The sequence below is a fragment of the Hyalella azteca genome, unplaced genomic scaffold, assembly GCF_000764305.2.
Source record: "Hyalella azteca isolate HAZT.00-mixed unplaced genomic scaffold, Hazt_2.0.2 contig17590, whole genome shotgun sequence".
Lineage (NCBI taxonomy): Eukaryota > Metazoa > Arthropoda > Malacostraca > Amphipoda > Hyalellidae > Hyalella > Hyalella azteca.
This window is the reverse complement of record NW_025947367.1, coordinates 136,956-150,509: the sequence shown is the minus strand read 5'-3', so window position 1 is coordinate 150,509 and position 13,554 is coordinate 136,956. Positions and strand designations below refer to the sequence as shown.

At 34.5% G+C, this 13,554-nt stretch overlaps 1 protein-coding gene across 1 annotated transcript; it reads left to right on the top strand.

Annotated features, from left to right (window-relative positions):
• The first annotated feature begins 8,916 nt into the window (after window positions 1-8,916).
• LOC108668438 (zinc transporter ZIP1) lies at window positions 8,917-11,813 on the top strand. The gene is made up of 3 exons (XM_018155664.2): window positions 8,917-9,141; window positions 10,041-10,884; window positions 11,381-11,813. The coding sequence occupies exons 1-3, from the start codon at window positions 9,011-9,013 to the stop codon at window positions 11,552-11,554; spliced, it is 1,149 nt and encodes a 382-aa protein (XP_018011153.1). The 5' UTR covers window positions 8,917-9,010; the 3' UTR covers window positions 11,555-11,813.
• Window positions 11,814-13,554: the final 1,741 nt, after the last annotated feature.

Here is a 13,554-nt window from a genome sequence, read left to right as displayed (position 1 = left end):
CAAATCGTCAAACAGACGTTAAAACTTCGACTTCAGACTGCCGCCCCCTTATCGCCCTTTTCTTCTTTACCACCCCCCAAAATCTTTCCACCGCCCCTAGTGGGGCGATATCGCCCACTTTGGGAACCACTGGTTTAGCTGCTACAGCAATTCTACAAAATGTGGGACAACTGTCCCAATTTACCCCACCTATCCCTTAATACCCCGTTTTATGGTACGTAAATTATTAGAGCTCCATATTTTCTTGTTATATTTGCATATTTATTTAAAAAAAAAATAAGATTTTACAAAATTTAATTAAAATAAATTAGATAAATTCATTAAATAAAATTTTTAAAATATAATTTATATTGAGAAAAATTTTGAAAATTGCTCATGAAAAGATATTCATAACTTGAAATTGGTTTTACTTTATATTAGGTACCGTCAAATGGGGTAAAAAGGGACGGGCGGGGTAAATCGGGACGTTCATCCCACATTTCGTAGAAATGTTGTAGCAGCTAAACTAATCAAAATATTGCAAAACTAAAAATAGTGGCGTAAACTACAACATTTTTACCATCTATTATGTATAAAGCTAGTCAAGAAATCAAACATTTACTATCACTAAAAAATTATTGAAAAAAAAGTCGGCTATTTCTGCATGACAGGGTAAAAAGGGACACCCCCCGGGTAATAAGGGGCACCCTTAAAAATGCATTTACAGTAGAACCTCAGTTAGCAAAGGCTCCAGTTGACAAAAAAATTGATTTACAATAAAGAATTTTGATTACATTTACCTTGTTATGCAAAAAAAATTCACTTATCAAAAAATTAGTATATCATTGGTCGCATCATCATTAGTATCATCATTTGTATTAGTATCATATCGTATCATCATTAGTACCAAAATTGTACATAGAATGCTATAGGTATATAGAATTGTGCACCGGGCATCATAGAATGAAAAGTAATTGACCTAAACTATGATTTATTTCTCCAAAACATATGATGGTTGTCACTGAAATATTATTTTCTGTTTCAGGTATGTTTCACAATCTTTTTTGTTATAGTGAAATCACTCGACTCGATTGAAATTGTGCGAAATTACAAACCATCCTGTAAGCTTACAGATACAGGAGAAATGCTACATGGCAGCTGATATGAAGCTTGCAGTGGACAAGGTCATTGTCAATGCTCAATGGCATGTCCATGGATACAGTAATATCACATTAATAATACGGTAATTAATGAATATGTTAATATCATATCAATAAAGGAAAAACAAGTAAAAATCATGGAAAGTGTCATTTATTTTACCTCTACATCATCTACAATGAAAGAGGATTACTTCAGAGTACTGTTAGTAATGGATGAGCATACTCTGCATGCTTCAAACGTTTTTAAATTGACTTTTATTATCAGTGTCCCGGATTACCCCGTTCCCAGTGGTAAATCGGGATGGTTTTATTTTGCGTCTGGCACCTTACAAATAGCATATGGAATTTTTTGAAGGTGCCATTCGATAGCCCTCGCAAAGAGCTATAAAATGAGCCTAAACTCGTTTCTGAAATGTTTCATGGTAAGAAGTTATTAACAAAAAACGCTCAAACCGTCCCTTTTTACCCCGTTTGATGGTAGGTACGTATTAGCATTGAAAAATCCATCTAACTTCCTATTTATATATCAGCCCACAAATTATGTAAGAGTTAGCCATAGTGAAGACCAAGACATAAAGAACAGAATTTTGTGTGTGGTAGGTAGCTATGCATTGCATATTTCATTACCAATTTGATTGTTATCTTGTGTTTGCATATCATTCAACAGTTCTCCAATCCTCAGTGGGGAAACAACACATATGTAAATCAAATTTTCTATCAAAGAGTAAACTATAAGTTTTGTTTTAATTTTCCCCCATGTGCACCATAGCTGCATGAAAATGATAGAGAGCCTTCTATATGCCAGGTTTTTGTATAGAAACTAAAAATTCCTAAAGATGGAAAACTGGTTATATATAATATTGAAAAAAGGTGTAATGAAAATGAATTGTTTGACCCACTACAAGATGCTTAAGTTAAAAGAAATTAATCTTAAAATTGTGGTTTAGAACACCATATTCCAATGTGTTATGGTATTTAAATGAAATTAATAGTTCTTAACAGGATTGAATTCTTGTTTAGCTATTATACATACGGTAGTGTTCAAATTTAATTTTAGAAGGACAAAGAATTTATATATCTACTGAACACACATACTGAAGATGGATTATTGTGCAGTCTAAAGGAACACATTTAAAAGTGAAATTTTGAATGCATTATAACCTGTTTTTTTTTTTTTTGCAGCTTTTCAGGTACTTTTGCTTGCTGAATTTCAGTACAGAGGTAGTGAAACTGTGACAGCTATTTTCAATATTGTTTATGGAAACATTTAAATGGTTGTAACTGAACTGGTTGTTCTGCCCTCTATTACTTAATTTTTATCCTTCTAACTTCTGTTATTTAAGCTGATTAATTAACTACAAAAAACCACAGTGAATATTCTCTTGACTTGTAACCTACCATTCAGCACATTTTTTTACAGAATGGCAAGGACAATGATTCTCAACTTTTTTCTAAGCTATTTAATAACAAGCTTCTGCCTAGTAGGCATGAGTTCCTCAGATTCATTCTTCCCTGGAAACAATGCAAATGAAGAAGACTCTTTTTTTGGCTTCCTGCATTCAGGAATGAAAACAATCTCTCATGCTATTTCCCAAAAATTCCATGAGATGGCTGTTCTTGCCCCATCTCTGATTTCTTATGCCACCTTTGCTGCCAAGTTCCTGGACTCAAACATTGAAGAAGAATGCAGGTATGAGTGCAAGAGAGGTTACAAGCCAGTGCCTGATCACACACACCAGCCGTCTTTCAATGGATGTGGTTCATTAGGTTTCTCTATCAGTGGAGAAAATTTACCATTTGAAAAAATGGAAACTTGTTGCAATGAACATGATCTCTGTTATGATACTTGCAACAATGACAAGGAAATATGTGATCTGCATTTCAAGAAATGTTTATATGACATCTGCAAGAGGGAAACTGTAAAGAATGATATCCTGCAAGAAAAGACCTGCAAAGCTAGCTCTAAATTGTTGTATACTTCTACAATTTCACTTGGGTGCATGTCTTACAAGGAAGCCCAGAAGAAAGCATGTAATTGTGTTCCAGTGCATAAATCACAAGGTGGACATTATGGTTTCAGAGAACTTTAATTTTGGTGATTTTTAGTTTTTGAGTGATTTTCTTACTTTATAGATCCTTGTACCAAAAATTACTATTGCTTTGATTTATAATTAGGAAAAATTTAATGTTGATACTGAAAAAGTAAGCTGCAAAGTGTGAAGCTTGTTCCTGTGTACCTACCTACTTTATTATAAAATTATGTGGAAAATTTCTGTGTGTTTGTAAAAATTATAACTATATTTTATATGCCAGACACTCTACTGGTCATGACTTTGTGTTCATTCAAGCATTATTTATATACCACTGTGAGGTTTTGTATATAAATTTAGAAATACATTTTCTGAATTTTATTAGAATTCAAAGGCATTCTTAATATAGGTATATAGCCAGCTCTTGTTAAGTCCTCATGATTATAATTCTGGTGTTCCCCAATGGTGTAATTTGTTGAGCAAATAATTTAATTAGCACAGAATGCATGCTAAGGACATGTTATCAAAATATATCTTAATTATTCAGCCTCACATATTCAACTCATATTGCGGTCAATTTGATTGATTATTGTGTATGATAATTTGAAAACTCTCATTTCTTGTGCCCAATGCCCAAGGAGTAGGCACTCGAAGATTAATAAAGTATGTAGTTCAGGTAAATGCCTAATTTAACCCGTCAGTGTTGAGCATTTTAGTTACAATTCTAATATTCTGTATTCTAATACATTGTTTCTCAAATAATATGACTTGAGTTACTGCAAAATTATTCGGTATCTCCTATTTAGCATTAGAATCCCTAATTTGCTGAGTACCGTATGTAATAATAATAATAAGAAGCAAATCCTTCTGGCAGCACACTACTGTGATAACTTATTTATTCATTTAATTAAATGTTAGGAATTGTAGGATGTTTCATTTCATAAGCTTGCCTTTTTCTACACATATATTCCTTAAATTGAAAGATATTTATTAATATGAACCAGGGTAATTGTCAATTATTTAAATGGATGAAATAGATGTAATAACCTCCTTTTTATATTTTCTTAAACTTTGCCACAAGTAATTGAGACATAATTTTTTTATTCGTGGAAACATAGTTCAACCTCTAATGTAGCTTGTTTTGAAGACCACATAGTGAGTTTTATTTGCATTTTTTTTTTTGTAATTTACAAATTAAACTTAGTTGTATTTGAAAGTCCCAAGTTAGGATTTTCAAAGGACATTTTAGTCATTCAAAACTATTTATTTAAAGAAGGTATTATTATGTTTTATTTTATTTATTTGAAATGTCATTCAGATAGAATAAATTGTCCTTTAGAAACCTAGTATCTTTGAACTTCCAAATTCACTAAATGTCTTTTGTTCAAAACTGATGGAAAACTAAAAAAATTGTTAAAACAACCTACTTCCTAATCTTACCCAGCTTGTGCATATACACAATATGCACAATAGGCGTAAGGTTGGATATATACATACATATATATATTTAATAATTCTGAATTGATCTTAATGTGTATCTGCTATATACATGTGTGTGCATTGGGTATGTTGGATACAATCTTTTCATGTTCATAAAGTAGTACCGTAAGTAATTTTCAGAGCGCTCATATGAATATGTAAGAAAATTATTAATGATTTTTCACTATTATTCTATGCACAAGTTATTTAAAAATTTTACTGGCGCAATCGCACCCGTTGCAAAAGGTTAACCTTAAGAGTATTAATTGCATTACATGTACTGACGAGGGTTCTAATTTATGTTGTTCGTATAGCTTATTGTATGTGATTAAAATGTCATGATTCCATCGCACGCCTGAGCTAGTCTAATATCCGGCTTGACGATGACGAATTAAGAACTACTAATCAATGCATTATTTTCTCAATAGCTATCATGGTTTTTGCGTTTTTTATTTGTTTTCGAGAAATTACATAGCTACCAGAGCCCCTCCCCAAATTTATTACGCCTATAGTATCTTTATCTTAACGTTTGCGATTGACCTTATCGTAACGTTTGCTGATTCCAATGATGTGAATATTGTCCATGAGAATTGCTGCGCCGGGAAGTGGTACATTTATCTTCCAAATTCACTGCAGTCGGTCGATGAATATAGAGCATTTAGGTTGATATCGTCAAACTAAAGAGCGAGATTAAAATGCCTTTATTGTACCAGATAAATACGTTCTTACTTTACTTGTTTTATTCTCCTTTCCTGATTAGTAAACGTTTGTTGTAAGAGTTATGGAGTAATGGGTGTACCAGCAATTTGATGTCTTGCGAAACCTCGATGAATTAAGTATAAACAATTCATTCCCACGGAGTTTCAATTTATTATTAATGGAAAATAGGCGTGACAGAATGTTGAATTTTTGTTCAATAAGAATAATGATGATAATAGCAGTTTCAGTGTTTGTTACGCCGTAGGCCTGTCGCCAATTCTTGACATCGCAAAACATTCACAGCTTGCGGTCTCGAACACTCGACACAAAATTTTGCTTTGCTGTAACCAGCCGACCTGCTTGCCGATTCTGATTGCCATAGAATTGGCAATTATTCCTAGCATTTTCACTGAACGATTCAGACTTATAATCACGTAATCGTTGTTCAAAATCTCACAAACGTTCAGGAAAAAAATCAAGGTGTCCTATTATCCTAATGGTGATGCATACCCTACACGCAGCACTGATTAACCCTTAGCTGGCCAAAACTGGTGCAAGATGACCCACGAAAAGTACGTCGCTATTTGGACAAAGTCTGGTTAATTTCTTTGAGTGAATCTATCTTTTTAGCGCACGAATTGACATCACAATCAAAATTTTGATATAAATTGGAGGCAACAGGCGACATTATGTATTCTAGGAAAACTTTTTTTCTGTGTTTTGAAAAATAATTCAATCGTTCTAGTAAAATCGTTCTTCGATTTTATCATCAAAACATCAATTGGCGTTATCTATTACGGACCTGGAGCCATTCTTCTGCAAATGAACAACAATGAATTCTTGTTTACCGACCGAGATTTTAATTGGTCGTGTATTTCATATTAATGCCGAAAAGGAACAATCCTATATTTGTAAACAATGAAACCAAAAATCATTTACGTCGATAATTCATGAAGACCCCGACGTTATCAACAATGTCTACTTTGAATCTGCTACAATGTAAACAAACAAGCCTACGAGCTATAGCTAATAGGCCTAATATACTTTGACCAATTAATACAAAGCAGAAGTGTTCAGAGTAGGTACGGAAGCCCCAGTCCCAGTGAAGTGTAACTTGTAAGACTGTAAGTTTGTAACACGTCACATGCGCGTTAGTGACGGTTAGTCATATTTGTGGAAACCTTTTACTCTCGGTACAGAGAGACAGTGCGAGTTCAGTGGAGAATGGCGTTCGTCTTCTTATAATTTATTCTTTATCGCTGTTAGTGCTCAGTTAACATCTCTAATTCTAACTTGCAATATTTAATTTCTGTTAGTTTCATGGCATGTATGTACTATGTATATACTAGTATAGCCTATAATAGGTACACCTTGGAGTTGGAGGCTGTGTCCTATGAACATCATCATGTTCATGTGAAGAACACAATTTTGAATTTGATCTGCCAGACTGCCAGGAATTCGATTGTGATGTGTTATACTTATAGACATATAGTAGTAGTTATTTAATACTATGTACTATATTATATGTATATATATAGAGAAAATATTCAGTTACTGATTTTTTTATTCAATGAGCATCTGCCTAGTGGCTAGTGCCTGGCCCTGATTATGATAATAAGTTAATAACATAACATAGTGATCTCGGCACTGAATTGTAGGGCTGATGTCAGTGATGTGGCCTGTTGTGGGTTGCTGATTCTTTTCCTTTTTTGTGCCTTGTTCACAGAAGGTCTAAAATTGTATCATTTGACTGGATCTTTTCATGACTGACGATAGTTTGAAGTTTTGAACTAGCTAGGCTGCTAGGGTAATTGGGTAAACACACCATATTCTGACACTTTGAGGACTAGCAAGAAATGAATGGCTATAAAAAGATCACCGTATGCAGAACTCGAGTTCTGAACTTCTGATTGCTTTATGTCACTCTCAAAACACCACACTATGTGTCAGCAATGATAAAATGTCACAAACTGTTGCCATATTTATTTAAAAGCCTTTAGAATTCAAATCTATGAAATCGCTGAATTCCGATGCTGTTTGTGACTAAATTTGGCATATTGTGAGATACTGAGACTAATTCCGAAAGCACTTCAAACTCTTACTAGTTCGTAATTCCGATGCCCCGTGTTGGAATTCCGACGCCCTGTGTGAGCTGTATCAGAATACGACACAGCTTGGAACGAGCTTAATTAAAAAATTGTAATTTTTTAATTAAGCTTTTAATTAAGAGCTATTAAGCTTTTAATTAAGAAACTTTTAATTTTTGAACACAGCTCAGAACGAGCTGTGTGTGTCCAAAGTCCAATTCCAAGCTGTGTTGGAAACTTGGAATTAGTTTTTATGTGTCTAAAACCGTCTCTTAACTTAATCATCTATTAATTTATTTACCACTTAAAATCAGCAAATACCTACAAGTATACATAAAGGATTCCTAATATATTCACAGACTTATTTATAAGTCTCAAACCATAATATTATTTCTACACAAACAGTTTATCACTATTTGGTAGAGAAACACTTTGACACGTGTTTTGATGTTCTCACTGGGTGACGTAGACTTTTGCTCTGAGGATCTTAACGTTTTCTGACCAGACCTAGTGTTTTGCAGAAATCTGGCTCACAATGGTACTATTAAATCACTATTTCAACCATTTACACATGCGTGGAACTAAGACAAAGCTTAATATAAAGGAAAAAGTTGAGAAGTGTCAGAATTTAAAAAGATGAGAAGTGTCGGAACATACCATTGAGCATTTACAATGACCTTGTCCACTACAAGCTTCATACCAGCAGCCGTATAGCACTTTTCTGTATCTGTGAACTTACAGTATTGCATGTAATTTCACACCATTTTAATTGGGTCATGTGAATTAAAAAAAAAAAGATTTTATAAAAAAAAGATCATAAAAAAACATACCTGAAACAGAAAGGAATATTCTAGTAACAACCATCATATTTTTTGAATAAATAAATCGTAGTTTAGGTTAATTACTTTTCATTTTATGTTGCCCAGTGCACACAATTCTATCTATGACATTCTCTGCACAATTTTGTGATGACCGATGATGCATTACTTTTTTGTTAAGTGAAATTTTTTTGCTGAGCAAGGTAAATATTATCACAATTTTTCATTGTTGATTTATTTTTTTGTTAACTGGAGCCTTTGCTAATCAAGGTTCTACTGTAAATGCATTTTTAGGGGTGTCCCTTATTGCCTGGGGGGTGTGTCCTTTATTACCCCTTCTTTCAGAAATGGCTACCATATTTTTTTTTTAATGAGATACCATCAAACGGGGTAAAAAGGGACAGTTTTGAGCTTTTTTTGTTAATAACTTCTTACCATGAAATATTTCATAAACAATTTTGGGCTCATTTTAAACTTCTTTGCAAGGGCTATCATATGGCATTGCAATATTTCTACGAAATGTGAGATGACTGTCCCAATTTACCCCACCTGTCCCTTATTACCTCATTTGGTGGTACTATCATTTTATTTTTTGACATTATGATAACTGTTTACATTCAAGTTTGTAATTACTACCTACCCTATGTCTTGATTTTTGCTGCAGATGTTGATTGGGCTTTCTACTAAATATTCTAGAGAAGAAAATAGCCAAAGTAACCTGTATATTCTTTTATTTAAAGTAAGCACAATAGAGCAAAATGATAGGAATTGTTGCTATCAAAATCTTAGTGCTACTTTTGATGCTTATAATTACCTTTGTTGCATCAATGTTGCCACTGGTGTTTGTGAGACGCATCAGACACACCACCAATGCAACTGAGAGGCTCAAGTGAGTGATATTTGTTTTTTGTTGAGGTAACAACAAGTTTATATATGTTTTTTTTTTTACTCAGGTCAGTTATAAATGTGCCAGCTTATAATGGTGCAAAAGATCTGGGGCCTTACTTCCAGAATTTAATTAAGTACGTAGACATGTAGGGATGTAGCCCATGCAAAGGTAGAGGCTGATTTTCCATCTGTGATTGGTGGGTTTTGTTCTGAAGGCTGTTTGTGATTGGCTGACAGACTTACAAACTCTTTACTTTCTTTTGAAAGTACAGCACTAGGCTCATAGATTTCTGGAGCTGCAAGGTTTCTCTCATTTCAATTTTACCCTATCATTTTGTTATTGTGATCTTCAAGTTTAGGCAGTGAGACTTGTGTATAATAGGTACATAAATTTGCACATCAAAATTTTGTAAAAGCTATCTGCATAAAATAAATATATTCTTTCACATACCAAAAGTTGTTTCCTGTTCTTCATGTGAAGTTCTCATATCTGCCTCTTTTCTTTGTAACTTGCTTGTTATTATTAATTTTTGTCAAGGTTGTATTCTTGTGTCTCTTATATAGGTACCTATAGGTAGGTACTTATTTATTTTGTTACCTTAAAATAAATCAATTCCACTTGTTAAAAAATAAAATGATCGATCAGACAGATTTTATTGCATCATAATGCTGAAGATTAAGAGTGTCATCAGAACAAGAAACATCAATGACCTGGCAGCCAATTAAAAGACTAAAAATTAACATTCTCACTGTGGAGAATTGTAGCATTCAGGATACTTGTGATTAATCTACCCTAAATTTATTCATTGTATGTTTAATGATGAAGTGGACTAGTTGCAAAAAATTTATCTGGGTAACTATGGTGATCACAAGTCATTAATTATTGCTCATATTTGTCAGATATCAAGCTGTGCTGAGCCTCCTGTCCTGCTTTGCTGGTGGAGTGTTCATGGGGACCTGCATTCTGGATCTCTTCCCAGACACTCAGGCCCAGATCAAAACAGTCCTCAAGCACTACCCAGTCCAAGGTGGCGCCTTCCCTGTGGCCGAATTTATAGTTGTCTATGGCTTCCTCATGGTCCTTACCATTGAACAAATTGTGCTTTGGTTCAAAGAGAAGGACCTGGAAGTTCAAGACCCTGCAACTTCTCGACTACTTTCTGGCTCTGTTGATTCAGGTCTTCAAGCTCGGCAGTCCCTGCAGCGTGAACACAGCCTAGGAGGGATAACCGACAGACCTGATTTCACTGCCTCTGTGCGCTCTAATAATTCGGTGTTTTCTGGAAGTGTGTCATCATATGGAGCTATTGGGAGACCTGCAGATAGCATTGATGTCACCTCAGAAGTGGAAATACATAATCATGACATGACAGTCTTGGAAGGTGTATCTCTGCATTCACCGCTGCGCTCGATAATGCTGCTACTTGCATTGTCTTTGCACTCAATATTTGAAGGCCTTGCTGTTGGATTGCAAGAAACTATTAACAATGTTGTTGCTCTCTTTGTTATAGTCATCTTTCACAAAGGCATCATTGCATTCTCATTGGGTCTCAATATGGTCCAGTCTCGCTTAAATGTATGCAACATAGTGCTCAGCAACGTGTTTTTCTGCATAACTGCGCCCTTGGGTATTGCTCTGGGTGTTGGTATCAGCTCCATGCACGAGTCACCCACTATTGCCCTCATCTCTGGAGCTCTGCAAGGTCTGGCATGTGGCACATTCCTCTATGTCACATTCTTTGAGGTAAGTGTACTTGTAGCGCATAGATTTTTACAAATATTTTTTGAAGATTTTTACAAAGGGGAGATTTTTAATGGTCGGATCATTTTTGATTTCCTGAGTTAAGTCGAAATTGTGTTTATTTATATCTTTAAATGTGTACTGGATGGAGGAACATTTATTCCCATCCTCTCATTAGGATGGCCAAAAATAAAATTATCTTGTTTACCACTGTTCAGCTAAAATCTTATTTGACAAGAACTGTAAACACTTTATTCAATCTCCAGCCTGAGTGCACCATTTAATCATTCATCAATGTTCCCAAGTAACTAATGGCCCAGAATTTGAGTTTTTTTTTTGTAGAAATTGTGAATTTTATAGATAGAGATAATTTTATCATTTGTAATCAATGAACAAATGATTACATTTAGCTTATTTTCTATTCACGGATAATTTGTGTTTGTCTCATCTTCATCAGTATTGATTCAAGCTACAGAATATCAATAATTTTTTTGTGCAGGTTCTTCCGCACGAGATGAACACCGGCCACCACAGATTGTGGAAAAATGTGTGCGTCATTGTCGGATTTTCTGTTGTGTGCGGCATGATGTACATTGACCCAGAGCAAAGAAGTTCGCATGATCAATCTTATGACCCCAGTACATTTTTAAATTCCACAATTACTCTCTTGTAGGTTTACGGTACTTTATTATGTAACAATATCTTTAAGTTATCTAGAAACTTAGGGTACTTCACAATAGTAATTATTAAATATATGAAATTTATCATGACTTTCTGGACAACGTAGTGCTAGAAATTTTCTCGTTTAAGTTTCTAAAGGCAGTCACTATTATCATCTCCGTTTCTTAGCTTTGCCACAAATTCTTCAAGACTTTCCCTGCCTCAATATTTTTAACAGTCAAGCTTATTACTCTATTTCAAGTTTTAATAATTTGACTATTTGGCTCATTTATTATTTGTTTCCCTGCGTGTTCAATGTAAATATTGTTGATCAATGTGACTCGATTTTTATTTGGTATCTCACTACAAGTTTGAGATTAACATGAAAGCTGTGAATTAATTGGCTTATTATAATGTCATCTGGATCACCGTACTCTAACGTACCTACCATGTATAAATGATCAAGCTACTTCCATTCATTTCTTCTTATCTGATCTCAAGATCGATTAGTATTTCTTGTTCCTGTATATTGTGATTTACATTTTTGTGCTCATATGTACCAACAAATTTAGTTCATCAGCGCAGTAATTTTCCTATGACTTAAGGCAAAATGGAACCTGCCTATTTTGTTGAACTTTAACATACCTAAATTTGAAATGATTTTCGTAAATATGAGAGAATTGGTTGGTATCTATGGTACAATATTTTCATGAATAAAATATTGTTGGACGAAAGAGCTTTAAAATTAAACAAAGTTAAAATGTTGACCAGGGCAAAAATGAATTGACCAGAAATTCTTTCTGTTGACGTACGTAACTGTGGGGAACACAGTGCTACTGTAGGGACGTTATTTGAACGTCGTGTTGTTGTAAACCACTATTCCTGTAAATTGTATCAATTGTATAAATAATGAATAATATTTATTAAAGACTGGGCATGCTTCACATGTCTCTTATATGTGCTTCCGCACATATGTACTTAGCATTAATGCCACTCAAATCACACGTTCTTCCTATGGGTCAGGGGTCGTACTATCCAATAAGAAAATCGTACTATCAAAAATCGCTTATGCACATGTAGCGGCCTAAGTGCCTACACAAAGCAGCCGATGTCTCGTAAGTGATTGGTGGGTTAAGCTTGAAGAGTATTCAGTGATTGGCTGACCGAGGTACAAACTATAACTATTTTTGATTGTAGGGACCCTGTGTGGTATAGATTCTGTATTAATTTCCTCCTTGTCTTGCTAGTTTTCGTGTAGTGGAAAGAATCTCTTGCCTTGAATGGCTTTGCTATACAACGAACAGGTGCCAATAGGAATACAATTTCTCTTCATTCCCACGTTGCAAACTCGAGCTTGATTGACCAAGCTCTTTTGACTGTTGTTCAGCACATTGGTTGTATAAAACCGTAAAAATGTTGATTAATGTTTGTTGATCTTGAATTTGTTATGCTTGTCACCGCAGGAGAACCGAATCTGAAGTGATACAGACGTGCATTGTTTTTTATAATTTTTTTTCAACAGACTCAATCTCAATCAACCTTTTTCTTTTAAAATATATTTTTTCTTGTTCACCGTTTTAGGCTTCGCAGTATAGTCAAATGGGGTAAGACAGGATCGCTGCCTTCATGGGGTAAGAAAGGACCGGCCCATGGCGTGCATTCTAACTGCACTGAATTTAATTTGATGAAAGAATATGTTGGAGCAATCATTGCCAGTCATTTCAGTGTTTGTTTCAACCCTGTTCTGCAAATAATGAATTTTTGGTTAATTTTTAAAGAAAACCTATGTAAAGAAGGGTCACAAAATAGTTAACCCTATTTGGGAAATAAGCTCTGTCTGATTACAAAAAATTTTTTGAGCAGGTTTGTGTATGTAGGCAGGTAACCTCAAGTAATAAGCAACTTTTGAGATATACTAGGCATTCCTACCTGCTACCATCACTGCCTGACATCTATTCTAAAATGGGGTAAAAAAGGACCGGACATGGGGTAAGACAGGACCACTACATGATC

What these genes read in the sequence shown, in the direction of transcription:
- LOC108668438 (XM_018155664.2), top strand. Translation starts at nt 9,011, where the DNA reads ATGATAGGAATTGTTGCTATCAAAATCTTAGTGCTACTTTTGATGCTT. An exon ending in AATGCAACTGAGAGGCTCAA is followed by an intron (nt 9,142 to 10,040) that starts GTGAGTGATATT and finishes CATATTTGTCAG; the next exon opens with ATATCAAGCTGTGCTGAGCC. An exon ending in TCTATGTCACATTCTTTGAG is followed by an intron (nt 10,885 to 11,380) that starts GTAAGTGTACTT and finishes TTTTTTGTGCAG; the next exon opens with GTTCTTCCGCACGAGATGAA.